The sequence below is a fragment of the Bufo gargarizans genome, chromosome 2 (assembly GCF_014858855.1).
Source record: "Bufo gargarizans isolate SCDJY-AF-19 chromosome 2, ASM1485885v1, whole genome shotgun sequence".
NCBI lineage: Eukaryota > Metazoa > Chordata > Amphibia > Anura > Bufonidae > Bufo > Bufo gargarizans.
This window is the reverse complement of record NC_058081.1, coordinates 526539476-526558611: the sequence shown is the minus strand read 5'-3', so window position 1 is coordinate 526558611 and position 19136 is coordinate 526539476. Positions and strand designations below refer to the sequence as shown.

The 19136-nt window shown below is 47.3% G+C and overlaps 1 protein-coding gene across 1 annotated transcript in view; it reads right to left on the bottom strand.

The window, feature by feature from the left end:
* Positions 1–7920, bottom strand: part of TM7SF3 (transmembrane 7 superfamily member 3) — a 36901-nt gene extending 28981 nt beyond the window's left edge. Inside the window, exon 1 of the mRNA XM_044281456.1 lies at positions 7734–7920. Within this exon, the coding sequence (XP_044137391.1) occupies positions 7734–7806 (73 nt within the window). The 5' untranslated portion in view covers positions 7807–7920. The remainder of the gene's footprint in view (positions 1–7733) is intronic.
* Between the last annotated feature and the right edge of the window lie 11216 nt (positions 7921–19136).

Below are 19136 nucleotides of genomic sequence, written 5' to 3'. Positions count from 1 at the left end.
CGTTTAGATGCACGGCTTGGTTCTTAAAAGAACAAATGAAAGGAACGTTAGGGAAATTAGCCTCTCCCTCTGGTCTATCAGGGAACAGATGATTGGGCAGGCAGACAATAATGATGTTGGAGACGGCCAAGACAGGCAGTAAAAGGGTGCGCTAGGGTAGGCGATTGTGGGGGAAAGGGGTGTTTGTGAAGAAATATAGAAGGCTACTAAGGCGATTTACAAGCATTGATACGCGTTGTACTGACGATCCTGAATGTATATTACATTGTAATTGCTGGAATGACCTTTTTATGTGTCGGAAAAAAATAAAGATATGTTTACAAAAAACACAATCTTAGAATGGCCTGGTTCAGTAAAAGCGTTTTAAAGGGAACCTGTCACCTCCCAAAACCATCCCAAGCCGCCAGCAGTACCTGCGTGTAGCGAGCAGCGTGTTTCTGATGATGCCTGTCTTCCTGAAGGCAGATGCAGCAAAAGTACTGAAAACGTTAGGGATCGACCGATTATCAGTTTTACCAATATTATCGGCCGACATTCAGGATTTTGAAAGTTATCGGCATCTATTTTGCTGATATTCCGATAACGAATGGGGAACAAGGATCGCGCTGCTGTCAGTGCTCTCTGTGTTCCCTCAGCAGCACAGGGGAGAAGGAAGCAGTGTATCCCTCCCCCTGTGCTGCTGCTGCCGCCAATGAGAAGAGGAAGGGCAAGAGGAGGGGCGGGGCTATGGCCACTGCGCCACCAATGAAGATAAGTCTCATTAATTCATATACAGGAGGCAGGAGCTGCAGAATCACATAGCCGGCTCCCGACCTCTATGAGCTGTAGCTGCGATCCGAGGGGTTAACTGCAGCGGATCGCCAGCTCCCGCCTCCTGTATATGAATTAATGAGAGAGTTATCTTAATTGGTGGCGCAGTGCGGCCCCCCCAACCCCAGTATTAATCATTGGTGGCGCAGTGCGCCATCCCACCCAAGCCCCCCAGTATTAATCATAGGCCACAAGGTCCCCTCTTCCCTCCTCCTCAGTGGAAGTTCCGATCGGAGCCCCAGCAGTGTAAGCCTGGGGCTCCGATCGGTTACCATAGCAGCCAGGACGCTACTGAAGCCCTGGCTGCCATAGTCAGCTCCCTTGCTGCTGTGTGCACAAAGCCCGGGGCAGCAGGGAGAGTGTGAGCTCCTATTCACCCTGATAGAGATCTATCAGGGTGGACAAGGGTTCTAGTCCCTAAAAGGGGCTAATAGTTAGTATAAAAAAATAAAAAAAAATAAAAAAAGTTTTAAAAATAAAGACACCAAAATAATTATTTTAAATGACGAAAGATTTACACATACATACATGTATGTGTGTATAGATAGATAGATAGATAGATAGATAGATAGATAGAGAGAGAGAGAGAGAGAGAGAGAGAGAGAGAGATCCCTAGAAAACATTGTTTTATTCCCTGCCCAACGCACTTCTCCACACATGCTTGAAGTCAAGGAAGCAGCGGCATCCTTGCTTCAAGTCACGGAAACCACGCCCCCTTCGCTGTGACTGACAGCGCTTATGCAGAGAGTTCGGCAGAGCGCTTCACTGCTGCTCTGTGGTCAAATGACACAAAACGAAATGTTTTTTTGTGTGTCGATTTACTCGATTCAATCGAGTAATCGTTTCAGCCCTAGTCAAGAAGGAACCCAAGGTAACCTTTAAGCAACTAACATTAGCTACTGTTAAAGGGGTTTTCCTAAGACTAAACATCGCTCCACGGCTGCTTATGCAGGTCCCGGGTCACTGGGAATCTACATCCTGTTGACGGTTGTCACGTGACCACTGCAGCCAATCACTGGGCACAGTGGTGACCTGTCACCCATGTGGTAGGTCACATGCCACAAGGGTGACAGATCACCACTGCGACCAGTGATTGGCTGCAGAAGTCATGTGACAACCGTCAACAGGATGTTGATTCCCAGAGACCTGCCCAGTCATCCGTGGAGCGATGCAGTCAGAATCCATTGGCGCGGACCAGTTAAGTATGAACCCCCACTGCTGGTCCAGCCCCTCTGAAGGGGTCTATGAGTCCACCATCAGGAGGTCACTGAACAACAATGGGGTGCATGGCAGGACTGTTGTCCGTCTGCAGTTTGCTATAGATCACCTGGACAAGCCAGAAGGCTACTGGAAGACTACTGTGGATGGATGAGACTTTTTGGTTTAGGCTTCTTTCACACAAACGTGTGCGCCCCGTGGCCGTATTTCGGACCGCATTTGCGGTTCTTTATTTACTTTTAGGACTCTTAGTTTTAGGCCACATTTATGAAGAAATATAGTAAATTCTGACGGGTGCTTTACATTTATGGTACAGTACACATTAAAAACTGTAAGGGGGAAAAAAAAAAAAAAAAAAAAAAGACAAAACTACACATAACTGGTATTACCGTAACCCTAAAGAGCTGAACTGTAATACTACCGAGTTACCTATTCCACGTGGTGAGCACATTAAATAAATGACAGAATTGCAGTTTTTTGGTAACTCTATATACCAAAAACTGCAATAAAAAGTGATGACAATCATGTATACCCCAGATAAATGTCTTCATATGAAGAATAACTCTCCTCCCCTGTAGGTGTCAGTCCTCACTGCTGCCTTTGCAATCGATTCATAAACTAAGCCGCTCAGGAAGTGCAATACAACAGGTTCCTCTTACCAGGCAATGATGTAACGAGCAGACAAAACAGATCTGAATACTGAATTTTTAACACACTGTCTTTCAATTTTGCACCATAGCTGCTTGATGTCAGTGAATGGAAGGATTCTCATTTGCCTTCCAAATCCCAAAACCTGTACAGACCTAATACACCTCACAGCTGAGGGTTTGTTAAAAGATTTCTACCTATGCGCTGCGTTAACTGCAGGTCTATGGAGCAAACCCTCCCTACTTTAGGACACACAGCTGAGGGTTTGTTACAACTGCGGCCTATCCAGATCTTCTGTGAGCAAAATGGCCTAGACTCCACTGAAACATTGTAACAAACTATCAGGACAGGGGAGAGATCTGTGCAGCTGATGTGCAAATAGCTCACAGAGGATTGTCTAGACTGGATACAACTGTAACAAACCCTCAGCTGTGGGAAGAGTTAGGCCTACAGAAAGTATAGAGGAGCAGGTTCTATGGAAATCAACGTGGGTCCAGTACAACAGTGGGAGCTTGGATCAAGAAGGGAGTTTTCTAGGTGTCGCTGAGCAGCCGCCATAACACATGATCATGCTCCAGGCGGCGGATCAAGTGACACATGGCCCGATCAGTGCGGGGGCAGCAGGAAAAACACAACTAATAAACAGCATGGGGCAAAGCACATGATGGGACTTGTGATCGGCTGACAATGCTGCTCTATGGAAATGAAAGGGAAGACTCTAATCTAATATGAAAGCCCCCACCCCCGCCCAGCTACAGAAGTCATCCCCCCATAACTTATCACCGCACTCAACCTCTAGAGCAGGGGTGGCCAACCTTACAGACACAAAGAGCCCCCCAAAAAAACATATGACCACCAGGAGCCACAAGCTTTACATTTACACACAAGTCACCATATTTTTCGCCCTACAAGATGCACCTAGGTTTTAACAAATAAAAATAAGAGAAAAAAAATATTTTTCATCTGATAAAAAAAAAAAATTTCTTATTTTTTATTAGCAGAGAAAAAAATAAAATATATATTTCTCATCAGACCTCAGATTAGACTCCTAAATCAGATCCCCAATCCTCATCTGACCTAAAATAAGATCCCCAAACCTCATCAGACCTCCAAATCAGACCCCCAATGCTCGGATCAGACAACACAAATTAGACTCCCAGTGTCAGATCCCTCCATGCTCAGATCTGATCCCTCCATGCTCAGATCTGATCCCTCCATGCTCAGATCTGATCCCTCCATGCTCAGATCTGATCCCTCCATGCTCAGATCTGATCCCTCCATGCTCAGATCTGATCCCTCCATGCTCAGATCTGATCCCTCCATGCTCAGATCTGATCCCTCCATGCTCAGACCAGGACCCCCCCATGCTCAGATCTGATCCCCCCATGCTCAGACCAGGACCCCCCCATGCTCAGACCAGGACCCCCCCATGCTCAGACCAGGACCCCCCCATGCTCAGACCAGGACCCCCCCATGCTCAGACCAGGACCCCCCCATGCTCAGACCAGGACCCCCCCATGCTCAGACCAGGACCCCCCCATGCTCAGACCAGGACCCCCCCATGCTCAGACCAGGACCCCCCCATGCTCAGACCAGGACCTCCCATGCTTGGATCAGACCCCCATTCTCAGTTCTATGATTTAAAAAAATCTCTTCCCCCTCTCCTGATCAGGCACTGGGCTCCTGCTCGGGCACCTGCTACTCTGCAGGTCTGACATGCTCTCCACAGTGACCTGATGAGCACAACGTCAGGTCATAGTGCGTGTCTCCACGTACCACGTTCTCACACTGTGTGCATCAGGACATAGTGGAGAGTGAGCTGGAGCTGCAAAGTAGTAACAGTGCCCGATCAGGAAAAGAGATCTGAGCGTGGGGTGCAGAGTGAGCCGTCTGACTGCTTCCCAGCTCCACAGCTAGAGCCGCACTTGAAGAAGCAAAGAGCCACATGCGGCTCAAGAGCCACGGGTTGCCCACCCCTGCTCTAGGAGGCAGCCAGTCAGGCCACAGATTTCTAGAAGGGCCTGGAAGCTGGATTCACACTTTATAAACTAGATCCAACTAAATTCACGACCATAGAAACAAGCTATCACCCAGTGTATGCGACGCTGCTCCCACGCGTTTCAGTGACGTCCCTTCAGGAGATCCATAGAGTTCAAGAACATAAGGAAAGATCCCACACGATGAGTAGTGTCGAGCGAAGTTCGGCGTACAAGTTTCGGGTTATCTACGAATTGTTATGGATTCCGCTACCACGGACTATAAGTTATTGTAGCAGAATCCATAAGGGTACTCTAAGAGAACCCGAACCCTGTACGCCGAAACACAAGTTCACTCATCCCTACAGATGACAGGAGACATCTGTATCTGAATCCAAATATCAGCAAAATGATTCCATTCAATGACAGCAAAAAGGAGATTTGAAAATGGAGAGGAACTGAAACAGATCTTGGAAAGTTCCAGAGCTTTCTCATACGGCGTATACGGAGGAGAAGTCACATATGTCAAAGTGTCACGTTACGACCAGTCATGCTCACGTGACTACCATATTATTACTAACTAGATATGGACCCCGATTTCAGATGGTCACTATAGAAGGACAAACGCAGGTGCGATGCGTGAAGTGAACGTATAACACCCTCACTGAATCCTAATCCATTAGTTTCAATGGGTCTGTGTACATGAGCGTTTTTTTTTTTCACGCATCAGTGCTGCGTTTCGTGAGAATCGCAGCAGGTTCTATATTCTGCGTTTTTCATGCAGCCCTGGCCCCATAGAAGTGAATGGGGCTTCAGTGAAAACCGCATTGTAATCCGGATGCAGTCTGGGGGCAGTGCGTTTTTCACTGATGGTTGCTAGATGTTGTTTATAAGTGAAAAAAAAACGGATCAAAACTGATCGCACCCGTGCGGGGAAAAACAAACACTGAGCTGAAATACAGAGAAAACTGATTGAACTTGTTTGTGAAATGGTGCGAGTTTCACTGAACGCATCCTGAACAGTGAGAAGCGTCCCAGTAAGAGGACTGAAATGTCGCCGTCTGGCGATTAAAGAACACTACTTTAAATTTACTTTTTCTGGGAGTGCCCTGGAGTTTATTCATTTTTGTTTCTCTAAGGCCTTTTGCACACGACCGTATGTATTTTGTGGTCCGCAAAAAACAGATCCGCACAAAACATGGATGATGTCCGTGTGCATTCCGTATTTAGCAGAACAGACCAGCTTGCCCCTAATAGAACAGTCCTATCCTTGTCCGTAATGCGGACAATAATAGGACATGTTCTATTTATTTGCGGAACGGAAATACGGAAAAGGAATGCACACGGAGTACCTTCTGTTTCTTTAGGGGACCCATTGTAATGAATGATAAAAAAAAGGAACGAAAATACGTTTGTGTGCAAGAGGCCTAAGATAGATATGAGGGAGACCTAGAGACAGAAAGCAACAGAGAGATAAAAAGACTGACCCCCAATAAACAGCGTATACACAGAGACCCCCTCCATCATGTCCACAAGCTCTAACAGGGTATACGGAAAGACGGCCCCTATCTCTCCATATACTACAGAGGTCTCTGTGCTGGGGTCCACCTCCCCGTTCCGATTATGCTACCAAAAAAAACCTAAATATTAAGTGATGAGCTGCAGAGCACGGTTATAAACACACTGGACGAGGGAGGGTTAATAACAAGGAAATGCTCTGCAGCCAGAGATCAAGAACAAGATAAAGGAGGAAGAACTTGGGGAAAGTTCTGGCACTTTATCGGACTGTCGGGGGAGATGTATTAACGCTGGTATTTCATACACTCGTACATGTGTTGGAGTAAAATGCCCCAAATTTCTTACACGCCCCATGCCTCTTAATAAAGGTCTTCCACCCCAAAACAAAAATCTATTGTAAAAATGCAATACTAATGAATGAATAGAACTTGAGGGTGTGAACAGGTCATGTGGTGCAATAACCCGAATTGTGTACGACTATTACATAAGCTCTGGTCACACTGAAATTTGTAGGAACTCACAACATACATGAACCACGTGTAACGAACGAACGATAAAGGCGCACCTTATAGAGGCGCAGGAGACAGGGGATAGATATACATAGCTTATAGAGGCGCACCTTATAGAGGCGCAGGAGACAGGGGATAGATAGATATACATAGCTTACAGAGGCGCAGGAGACAGGGGATAGATAGATATACATAGCTTATAGAGGCGCAGGAGACAGGGGATAGCTAGATATACATAGCTTATAGAGGCGCAGGAGACAGGGGATAGATAGATATACATAGCTTATAGAGGCGCAGGAGACAGGGGATAGCTAGATATACATAGCTTATAGAGGCGCACCTTATAGAGGCGCAGGAGACAGGGGATAGATAGATATACATAGCTTATAGAGGCGCACCTTACAGAGGCGCAGGAGACAGGGGATAGATAGATATACATAGCTTATAGAGGCGCACCTTACAGAGGCGCAGGAGACAGGGGATAGATAGATATACATAGCTTACAGAGGCGCACCTTATAGAGGATAGATAGATAGACAGCTAGATATAAACATATCTGGCAGCACTACATCCAACTTGAACAAAAAAGGGTGCTCGCCCGAAGGGATAGGCTTTTGACCAATACACAAAGTAGCCAACAGGCAGCACTCCAAAATCAGTAAAAAATGAAATAAATGCTTTTATTCACCCATGTGGATATGCAACGTTTGGGCTCAAAGCTTGAGAAAGATTCTAGTTTGAGCCGAAACGTTGCATATCCACATGGGTGAATAAAATAATTTTCTTCATTTTTACTGATTTTGGAGTGCTGCCTGTTGGCTACTATAGATATATATAAGTAATAGATATAAGAGCATTCGATAGATATGAGAAGACAGACATGAAACAAGCAGATACAGAGATAAATGTATATCAGATTGGTAGACATAGTGATGATGGTGGTAGTAGTACTAAGCAGCGCTCAGAGGTCTATAATGATGATGATAGGGAGCCAGAGTAATGGGAGGTGCACATGACACACACTGATACCCCGGGGGCACAGGGCTCTTCTTACCTGACGCAGAGGAACAGAGGACCCCCAGTTGCAGCAGCACCAGCGGGGTGATCACCCCCCAGCCCCGCATCATGCCGCCCTGACCAGGCTTCTCACTGCCTCACATCACCCACAGACAAGCAGCAACCCACCCCGATCACACTGCACTTCCTGCCCGGCCCCCAGACCACTGCTGCTCCGATACTAAAGACAGCGCGCACCTAACTTCCGGTCGCTGGAACGCAGACATTCAACACATAGCACACTGTACTTCCGGTCTGGAAAAAAGCCCAGCTAATAAATTGTAACAGTTCCAAGTCTGATATGAAGAGCGTCAGGGTCGGGTATAACTGGCGCTGAGGAAAGCTCCAACGCGATTGGCTGCCTGTGGCAAACATTCAGATTGCAGTTTTGATTTCTCTAATTTATGTCGGAAAGTAAAAGCTGAGATGTGATTGGTTGTTATGGAAACTGGTGCAACTGTGCCCACCTCAGGCTATTGGCCACGAATCTGTTGCATAACAATGGCGGTCCCCTTTAACCCCTTAGTGACAGGCCCGTTTTGGGCTCTACAGACCATACTTTTTTCTTCATATTTTCATTGTCGCCTTCCGAGAACTATAACTTTTTTATTTTCCCGTCTATGTGGCTGTATGAAGGCTTTTTTTGTATTCTGGGACAAGTTGTAGTTTTTAATGGTGGCATTTTGGGCTACACATAGCTTTCTGATTAACTTTTATTAACTGTTGCCGGGAGAGAGAATGGCGAAAACAGCAATAATGACACTGAGTTTTTACGTTATAAATTTTGCGCGGTTCATTTTTGGGCATAAATAACATGGGGGTCATTACAGGTGCGGCGATACCAAACATATGGGGGAGATTTTTTGCATTGAAAAGAGGAATGAGGGCCCTGCTCACAAGAGCTTACAATCTATAAGGCGATAGGAGTGATACAAAAGGTAATAAGCGCTTGATTTGTACCATGGTTCCGCCATCTTAACACAATAGGGGAGTAGATATAAGGCTGCATGAGCCAGTCACTAGCTGATATTTGTAGTGCTTCTGAGTACATTAGGTGTGGATATTTCATGATGGATCAGGTTCAGAGTTGATTTACGGGCAGCTCACAAAAAAACTGGTATTTTCTTAGCATCCAGCAGAAAAAAACCTGTGTATGAGTGTGCCTCGAACGTCTGAAATCGAGAAGCCGCTGCGCTGGAGACCAGAAGTGGAGGCGTCCCACTGAAGCAGGCAGCTATGCTAGTGTTGCGGGCAGTGACCAAGAATCCAGAGGCAGGGGCGGAATAAGTGCATGATAGGCCCGGGGCTGACTAACCAACTTGGGCCCCTCCCTCCATTTTAGTTTAGTTTTTTTTTTTTTGTATGAAGAGGCTGCGGTGCTTCATGAGCACCAGTCTCTTCCTAGGCCATATGACACCTTCAGACAAAAAAAAATACCCCAAATTGGATCCTAAACTGAAAAAATTGTGTTGCCAAATTTAAAATACATATAAGTATAATAAGATATGGAGGAGAATACAGCACCACATACCTCTTACATCCAGTGACATCTCCTGTCATGTAGACCTTCACATTCCTCTTCTCCTCCGTTTGACCCAGACCACCATGACAAATTCTTTCAGCCACATCTCGTCTTTACAGTTTGTAACACAGACACGTTAGATTTCTAAATTTTTCCATCAACCTCCCCACCCTGGTGTCCCCACAATGTCATCCTGCTGCCACTCCCAATACTGTGCCCGTTGTGCCCCCCAATGCCCCAGGTACTATACTGCTGAAAAAATAGTGACCCTAATAGACATAATTGGAGTCATTTATCAAACTGGTGTAAAATAGAACTGGATTTCAAAAAGAGTTGTCAAAAATGAAAGGTGGAATCTGAATGGTTGCTATGGGCAACTAAGCCAGTTCTACTTTACACCAGTTTGATAAATTACCCCAAATGTCCCTATAGTGTCCACAACAGCTATAATGTCCTCTAGAGTGCCCCCAGAAATAATAACATCCTATATTGTGCTCCAGGCAATAATCCTGTATAGTGTCCCCAAAAATAATAGAATTGCCCCAACAATGCCTCCGCAATAGCAACACCCCCATATAGTAATTTCCACCACACTGCCCCCACATAGTAATCCCCCCATAGTAATTTGCCCCCACACAGTAATTTCCCCCAACTGCCCCCATATATGTCTGTGAAGGTTCTCATTTATCCAGGTCATGGTATATATCTGTAAAGAATAAATCAAGGCAACTGGACGTACTGTAGATTTCTTGAAAATGTTTCACTCGTTCTTCCAACGAGCTTTCTCAATTCTGAGTGACTGTACAAAAAATTCTGGGAATAAATGTGTAACTGAATCCACATCTGGTAATTAGACCCAGCATTGGGTCAAAGGTGTTGATTCCATTATCCTAATTGGAGTCAGTAGGTGATAACGACTTCCCAGAAAAAGGTGTCAAGACAGCATTATACGTGGCAGACAATAGATGTCTATCCCCCCCACCTCTATTCAAGCTTGGCTTCTCCATTTTTACGTAGATGGCCTCCTTCACGCCTCGTTTGTACCAATCGGCCTCCTTATCCAAAACACGTACTTGACTGTCTTCAAATGTGTGACCTGTTCCTTTTAGGGTCCATTCACACGTCCGTTGTTTCTTTCCTGATCTGTTCCGTTTTTTGCGGAACAGATCTGGACCAGTCCATTCATTTTCAATGGGTCCTGAAAAAAAAATCTGACATTGTGCTGTCCGATTTTTTTCAGGACCCATTGAAAATGAATGGGTACAGAACTGGTCCAGATCTGTTCCGCAAAAAACGGAACAGATCAGGAAAGAAACAATGGACGTGTGAATGGACCCTTAGATGTAAGTACACGGCTGAATCTTGACCAGAGGTTTTGGCTCTTCTATGCTGAGCCATACACTGATGTAGTTGTTGTTTTGTTTCGCCGATATACAGTTCTGAGCATTCCTCATTGCACTGGACTGCGTACACCTTTGACCCAATGCTGGGTCTAATTACCAGATGTGGATTCAGTTACATCTTTATTCCCAGAGTTTTTTGTACAATCGCTCAGAATTGAGAAAGCTCGTTGGAAGTGAAACGTTTTCAAGAAATCTACAGTACGTCCAGTTGCCTTGATTTATTCTTTACAGATATGCCCCCATATAGTAGTTTGCCCCCACACAGTAATTTCCCCTACATAGTAATTTGCCCCACACTGCCCCTACATAGTAATTTCCTCCACACTGCCCCCACAAAGTAATTTGCACCCACATAGCAATTTCCTCACACTGTCCCCACATACAGTGGGATGCAAAAGTTTGGGCAATCTTGTTAATCGTCATGATTTTCCTGTATAAATCGTTGATTGTTACGATAAAAAATGTCAGTTAAATATATCATATAGGAAACACACACAGTGATATTTGAGAAGTGAAATGAAGTTTATTGGATTTACAAAAAGTGTGCTATAATTGTTTAAACAAAATTAGGCAGGGGCATAAATTTGGGCACCACAAAAAAGAAATGAAAATTTTTTTTTGTAGATCCTCCTTTTGCAGAAATTACAGCCGCTAAACGCTTCCTGTAGGTTCCAATGAGAGTCTGGATTCTGGTTGAAGGTATTTTGGACCATTCCTCTTTATAAAACATCTTTAGTTCATTCAGGTTTGATGGCTTCCGAGCATGGACAGCTCTCTTTACGTCACACCACAGATTTTCAATTATATTCAGGTCTGGGGACTGAGATGGCCATTCCAGAACGTTGTACTTGTTCCTCTGCATAAATGCCTTAGTGGATTTCGAGCAGTGTTTAGGATTGTTGTGTTGTTGAAAGATCCAGCCCCGGCGCAGCTTCAGCTTTGTCACTGATTCCTGGACATTGGTCTCCAGAATCTGCTGATACTGAGTGGAATCCATGCGTCCCTCAACTTTGACCAGATTCACACAGCCCCACAGCATGATGGAACCACCACCATATTTTACTGCAGGTAGCAGGTGTTTTTCTTGGAATGCTGTGTTCTTTTTCCTCCATGCATAACGCCCCTTGTTATGGCCAAATAACGCAATTTTAGTTTCATCAGTCCACAGCACCTTTTTCCAAAATGAAGCTGGCTTGTCCAAATGTGCTTTAGCCACCTCAAGCGGCACTTTTTGTGCTGTGGGCAGAGAAAAGGCTTCCTCTGCATCCCTCTCGCATACAGCATCTCCTTGTGTAAAGTGCGCCGAATGGTTGAACGATGCACAGTGTCTCCATCTGCAGCAAGATGATGTTGTAGGTCTTTGGTGCTGGTCTGTGGGTTGACTCTGACTGTTCTCACCATTCGTCGCTTCTGTCTATCTGAGATTTTTCTTGGTCTGCCACTTCGAGCCTTAACTTGAACTGAGCCTGTGGTCTTCCATTTCCCCAATATGTTCCTAACTGTGGAAACAGACAGCGGAAATCTCTAAGACAGCTTTCTGTATCCTTCCCCTAAACCATGATGGTGAACAATCTTTGTCTTCAGGTCATTTGAGAGTTGTTTTGAGACCCCCATGTTGCTACTCTTCAGAGGAAATTAAAAGAGGAGGGAAACTTACAATTGACCCCTTAAATACTCTTTCTCATAATTGGATTCACCTGTGTATGTAGGTCAGGGGTCACTGAGCTTACCAAGCCAATTTGAGTTCCAATAATTAGTTCTAAAGGTTTTGGAATCAATAAAATGACAACAGTGCCCAAATGTATGCACCTGCCTAATTTTGTTTAAATAATTATAGCACACTTTCTGTGAATCCAATAAACTTCATTTCACTTCTAAAATATCACTGTGTGTGTCTCCTATATGATATATTTAACTGACATTTTTTATTGTAACAACCAACGATTTATACAGGGAAATCATGACGATTAACAAGGTTGCCCAAACTTTCACATCCCACTGTAGCAATTTCCCCACACTGTCCCCACATAGCAATTTCCCCCACACTGCCCCACATAGTAATTTTCTCCCACACTGCCCCATATAGTAATTTGCCCCCACATAGTAGTCCCTCCCATAATAATTTGCCCCCACATAGTAATTTGCCCCCACACTGCCCCATATAGCAATTTGCCCCCACATAGTAGTCCCTCCCATAATAATTTGCCCCCACACTGCCCCATATAGTAATTTGCTCCAACATAGTAGTCCCTCCCATAATAATTTTCCCCACACTGCCCCCAAATAGTAATTTGCCCCCACACTGCTCCATATAGTAATTTGCCCCCACACTGCTCCATATAGTAATTTGCACCCACACTGCTCCATATAGTAATTTGCCCCACATAGTAGTCCCCTCCCATAATAATTGCCCCCACATAGTAATTTGCCCCACATAGTAATTTGCCCCACATAGTAATTTCCCCCCACACTGCTCCATATAGTAATATGCCCTCACATAGTAGTTCCTCCCATAATAATTTCCCCCCACACTGCCCCCACATAGTAATTTGCCCCCACACTGCCCCATATAGCAATTTGCCCCCACATAGTAGTCCCTCCCATAATAATTTCCCCCCAGACTGCCTCCACATAGTAATTTGCCCCCAAACTGCCCCATATAGTAATTTGCCCCAACATAGTAGTCCCTCCCATAATAATTTGCCCCTACACTGCCCCCACATAGTAATTTGCCCCCACACTGCCCCACATAGTCATTTGCCCCCACACTGCTCCATATAGTAATTTGCCCCCACATAGTAGTCCCTGCCATAATAATTTGCCCCCACACAGTCATTTTTCCCCACATAGTAGTCCCTCCCATAATAATTTAGCCCCACACAGTCTCCACATAGTAATCCTTCCATAATAATTTCCCCCACATAGTACTTTGCCCCCATTAAGCCCCAACAGAGTAATTTCCTCCTGATGTACTCAATGTCTTTTCACTAATATGTCCTCCTGTGTGTGTGTGTCCACATGTCCCCCAAAGTAGGCACATGAAATAAAAAAAATGAAAAAATATTAAAAGCTAAATACTCACCTATATCCAGGGCCAGGCACTCGCTCGCCGAGGAAGGTGGGATGAGGCAGGCTGTGCACACGTCACAGTGCTGCGTTGCGGCAAAGGGGCACAATGACATCATCACGCCCGCCTGCGTCGGGATTTCACTACCGCATAGGCCTGAAGCCTATGGCGGTGACTGGCGACGGGACAGGAGCTATGCACTCCCGTGTCCCGCCGCAGTATGTGGGCCATCGGGTCGGCGGTGGGCCCTCCAGCGGTGCTGGGCCCGGGGCTGCCGACCCGAACGTCCCTATTGTAGTCCGCCACTGTCCGGAGGTGTCTGAGGAGCAGGCAGCAGCAGAGCGGGTGTGAGGGGGTTGTGAAGGGTTTGGCCATACTGAGGCGCCTGATAAATGCCATGCCCTGGTAACACTGAGAATTACACCCAGTATACAGGAGAAGAGAAGTGGTACTGTGCAGTGTCCATATATACAGAATAAGAGCAGATACTGAGAATTACACCCAGTATACAGGACAGGAGAAGTGGTACTGTGCAGTGTCTATATATACAGAATAAGACCAGATACTGAGAATTACACCCAGTATACAGGACAAGAGAAGTGGTACTGTGCAGTGTCCATATATACAGAATAAGAGCAGATACTGAGAATTACACCCAGTATACAGGAGAAGAGAAGTGGTACTGTGCAGTGTCCATATATACAGAATAAGAGCAGATACTGAGAATGACACCCAGTATACAGGACAAGAGAAGTGGTACTGTGCAGTGTCTATATATACAGAATAAGAGCAGATACTGAGCATTACACCCAGTATACAGGACAAGAGAAGTGGTACTGTGCATTGTCCATATATACAGAATAAGAGTAGATACTGAGAATTACACCCAGTATACAGGAGAAGAGAAGTGGTACTGTGCAGTGTCCATATATACAGAATAAGAGCAGATACTGAGAATTACACCCAGTATACAGGACAAGAGAAGTGGTACTGTGCAGTGTCCATATATACAGAATAAGAGTAGATACTGAGAATTACACCCAGTATACAGGAGAAGAGAAGTGGTACTGTGCAGTGTCCATATATACAGAATAAGAGCAGATACTGAGAATTACACCCAGTATACAGGAGAAGAGAAGTGGTACTGTGCAGTGTCCATATATACAGAATAAGAGCATATACTGAGAATTACACCCAGTATACAGGACAAGAGAAGTGGTACTGTGCAGTGTCCATATATACAGAATAAGAGCAGATACTGAGAATTACACCCAGTATACAGGACAGGAGAAGTGGTGGGAGGAGTTGCTGTTCCTTCCTGTTCCTGTTTCCTGTTGTTTGTGGGTGTGTGAGGTCCGGGAGGCTTACCAGCGCTTTGTTTGCCGGGGGAATTGCTACCCTTTCCCCAGGGGGTGGCAGTTTCTCCCGGTATGGATCCCCGGGCCTCCGGCTGCCGGCGTTCATCACCACGTGTCGGCAGCCGCGGCGGAGATGCGCGAGTGGAGAGGAGGGCCTCCAGGACTGGAGACCTGGGCTTGGATACGTCGGCGCTACTGGAGGTGGACGACGATGCAGATATGAAGACTCCGCAGCAAGCGGCCGCAAGGTCGCAGGCTATGGAGGGCAGCCCCGCAAGTGCCGTGGGCAGGAGGGGCCCTGCTGCTGGGAGCGGCTGTGATCCCTGCAGTGAGCCCAATGGAGTACCAGGTGGGGTCCGGAGGGGTCCCAGGAGAGCAGCCAGCTTGGGATCCTCTCTGGACAATTTGAGTCAGCACACGAGAAAGCAGGATGCTGTGGAAAGGCCCGCTGCTGCACAAGCAGCGGGTGAACACATGAAAGGTACAGTGGCTGGACAAGCTGCCGGCCGGACTGTGGGACGGGATACAAGGAAGGCCGTGGAGAAGGTGACGAGGCCAGAGGCTGAGGTAGGTGATTCAGCATGTGGTGTGTCTGTGTCGGTGCCTCAGCCCGGCAACAAAGTTACTGTAAAGAAGCCTGGTGTCGGGGGTTCTTCCTGCCCAGCGGTTGAGAGACTGCACAATTGGGGTACTTTGGGCCCTAAGGAGTCTTCAAAAACCTTTTCCTCCCGGGTAGCATATTTTTTGAACATGCATGAGGAGGTCAAGAGGGAATTAAAAAGACTAAATGTGGAATATAAAAATGTACAAACGCAAGTTAAAATGGCGCCTAAAACAAAGAAGGCAATCCTCTCCTCCAGACTGGTGAAGTTGGAGGAGATAATCGCGGTTTTGGAGGAGAAGAGGGCCGCCATTGAGGAAAATGGCGGCCCTTTCATGGAGAAATTCAGGCATGACTGCAGATTTGAGGGCATGTCTGGACTGTCCGGTACGCCTGGCCCCAGTCTGTCAGGGCAGCAGGCTGGGAGCCAGGGGAAGGTGGTACCTGGAACACAGGATTCGGAGGCGGACTCTCTGCCTTGTGGCCAGGGGGACCCCTCAGACCTGATTGCGGCCGCCTCCGGGGATGAAAGCGGGTCTGGGGGAAGGCTAATGCTGGAAGTCAGGCAGCTGGAGTCCCCGGTGGGCAGACTGTATTTTGGGGATGAGGAGGTCCCTGAGGATGAGATGGTGAAAATCACAAAGGAGAAAAATAAAACTGTAAAGGAAGAAGTGCTTCGATTTGTGCCTTTTGAATCCGCTGCTGTGCCCAGCCCGGTTCCTGTAGTGGAATCGGGTCAAACAGTGCGGGAGATTAATTCTAAGATGGTGACGGGAGGTGCCCCCCCTTCCTGTAGTGATAGGGTGGTCACAAGCAGCGCAGGGGGTAAAACCCCAAACAGTGTGGCGAACAAGGATGTAATGATTGTGGACAAGGTTCAAGGTGGTGGTGCTGAGAAAGAGGAGAAGAAAGCATTAGAAACTGATAAAACTGTTGATATTGTGAAAAGACCATTAAAATCAGTGGAAGGTGTAAAGACTTTGGAACCTATGGAGAACACTATGGTCGATTATCCCAGGACTGTTCGGGCCGTGGGGGGTGCGGGAAGTGGGGAGTCCCCTGCGGGTTTTGCGGGGGGCTCCTCAGGGCCCGCCCCCAGTGATTCTCCGGTCTCTTTAGGGAACCCGACCAGTCCAGGGGGAGTGAAAGGTGATGCAAAAACAAATATGGACGCAAATGTGGTTGTGAATGGGATTGTGGGTAATGATGTGCAGGTGGCTGTGGGGGTGAATGAGTACGTGAATGAGGTTATAAATGAGGATACAAATGAACTGGTGAATGGGATTGTGGATGAGGGAGAAATTGAGATGGTGGATGAGGAAGCTTTGATTGAGGAGTATATTGCGGATACGGAAGTGGATGAACAGGAGGAAGTTATGCGGAAGGAAGCAGGATGTGAGAGAGAGGATGGCAAAAAACAAAGACGTATGCAGGTGTTGTTTCGGGTGACTCTTTGCCCAAGGTTTCGGGCGGGGGTGATTTGCAACGGCGCCTCCTGGAGGCCCTAAAAAAAGGACTGGGGACTTCCATACAGGTAGAGGGAGGGTCGGTTGACCTGGCCTTTTGGACAGAAAGGCATGGTTTTAGGGCCTTCCGAGAACAAAGGAGGGGTGAGATCGTATGGACTCACCCCACACCGGGGAGGGACCGTAGGAATGTGGCCCGTCTCTATTGGAGGAGTAAGGAAGCAGCAGTTCCTTCTAGGAAGACTGTTGTGGAACTTCTCCTGGGGGCGGGGTTTGTCGCAAATGACATCTTTGCGCTCATACATCCCTACGGCACCGCTATGTTCGACGTCAGCTTTGTTAGGCCGGAGGGTTTGGAGCTCTTCTGGTCTAAATATGAGCTGATGAAGAACACCCCGGAGTGGCGGGGTTTTGCCGTCGAGGCCATCACCCGCCAATCGACTGTGAAGACAGTGACCGTTTTGACCTGTAATGAATCACTGTCTAGTGTAGACATCATGACATGGCTTAGTCGATATGGTAGGGTGGGGCAGTTCCCCGCCAAGGTGCTCGATGAGCATGGCATCTGGTCAGGTGCCTGGACCTTCAGCGTGGAGCTGTTTGATCGGGGCAATTCTGTTGCTCATATTCCCTCCTCTGCCTTCATAGGAAGGGATAGGATTATGGTGTTCTATAGGGGCCAGCCAAAGGTCTGTCACAAGTGCGGCAGTCCCACCCACTTCAGCGCACAATGCGATGTTCGCATGTGTGCGAAGTGTGGGGACACTGGTCATCTTGCCGCATCTTGTAGGCGGATCCGGTGCAACCTCTGTGGGGACCTAGGTCACCCGTTTAGTCGCTGTCCGCTTGCCTTCGCCAACAGGGTTCAGGGCCGGGCTCAAGATCAGGCAGGCACTAGCCGCGAGGCTGGGTCTGTGGTTGGGGAGGAGCCTGCTGCCGGGACTGAATCAGTTGGTGAGGGGACAAGCGCTGGAACTACTAGCGCTGGAAGAAGCAGGCAGGATCCGAAGAAGCAAAGGCCGTCCAGGATCAGGCGGCTAGAACAACGCCGCAAGGATAGGGAACAGGTGGCAGCTGACCCTTCAGCTGGTCTTTCGGCTGGTCTGGCTGAGGATCCCGGTTGTAGTGACCCGGGGTACAGCGACGATGGGGAACCAGAGGCCCAACCTGTGGAGGCTAACCCATCCGCCAACCCTGTCTCCTCGTACGGCGAAAGCTTGGACGAGGGTGGCAGAGCGTGGTTGGAGGGTAGGAGGAACAAGCGGAGTAAGAAGAAGAAGAAAGGAGAGGGTCGTAAGCCCTCTCTGGAGTGGGACCCATCTGTCCCACTCATCCTTGACCAGAGGCCTAAGGAAGGATCAACTGGGTCCCCTCTGGTGGAAGTCTCTAATCGGTACCAGGCCCTTGACGAGGATCCCCCAACTGCTTCAGCTGGGGGGGAGGAGGGTGTGGTGCCAGAAGGCGTGGGGGCCTCCTCGCAGGCTGCCGGGCCCTGTCCTTTGGGGGGTAAATTACCTTCTGGAGGGGGGGCCAAGCCTGGAACCTTGGGCAAAAAGGATGGTATGGATGTCTCTGTATGTTTGAAAAGACAGAAGGAGTGTGATGGTTCAGATGAAAATGCTGATGGTGGTGGGGTGGGGAAAAAGAAGGCTATCTAACTCGATCATCAATGATGGCGGAACTCACCCCGTTGACACTGGCAAGCATTAACGTTGCCAGTATTAAGTCAGACGCAGCTCGTTTCCTGGCCTTTGATTTTTTCAGCCGTATTGAAGCTGATATTTTGTTTTTGCAAGAGACCTGGTTAACAAGTACAACTCTGCTGGCAAAAGCCAAGCGAGAATGGCGGCTAGGTCCGTCTTTCTGGTCTCTTGCGGCCGAGCCACGTAGCGGGGTGGCGGTACTTTTTAAGACCGCCGAAAGAGTGGAATGCAGGAGGATAATCGAGTTAGAAATGGGGAAGGTGCCTGATTTTAGATGTCCT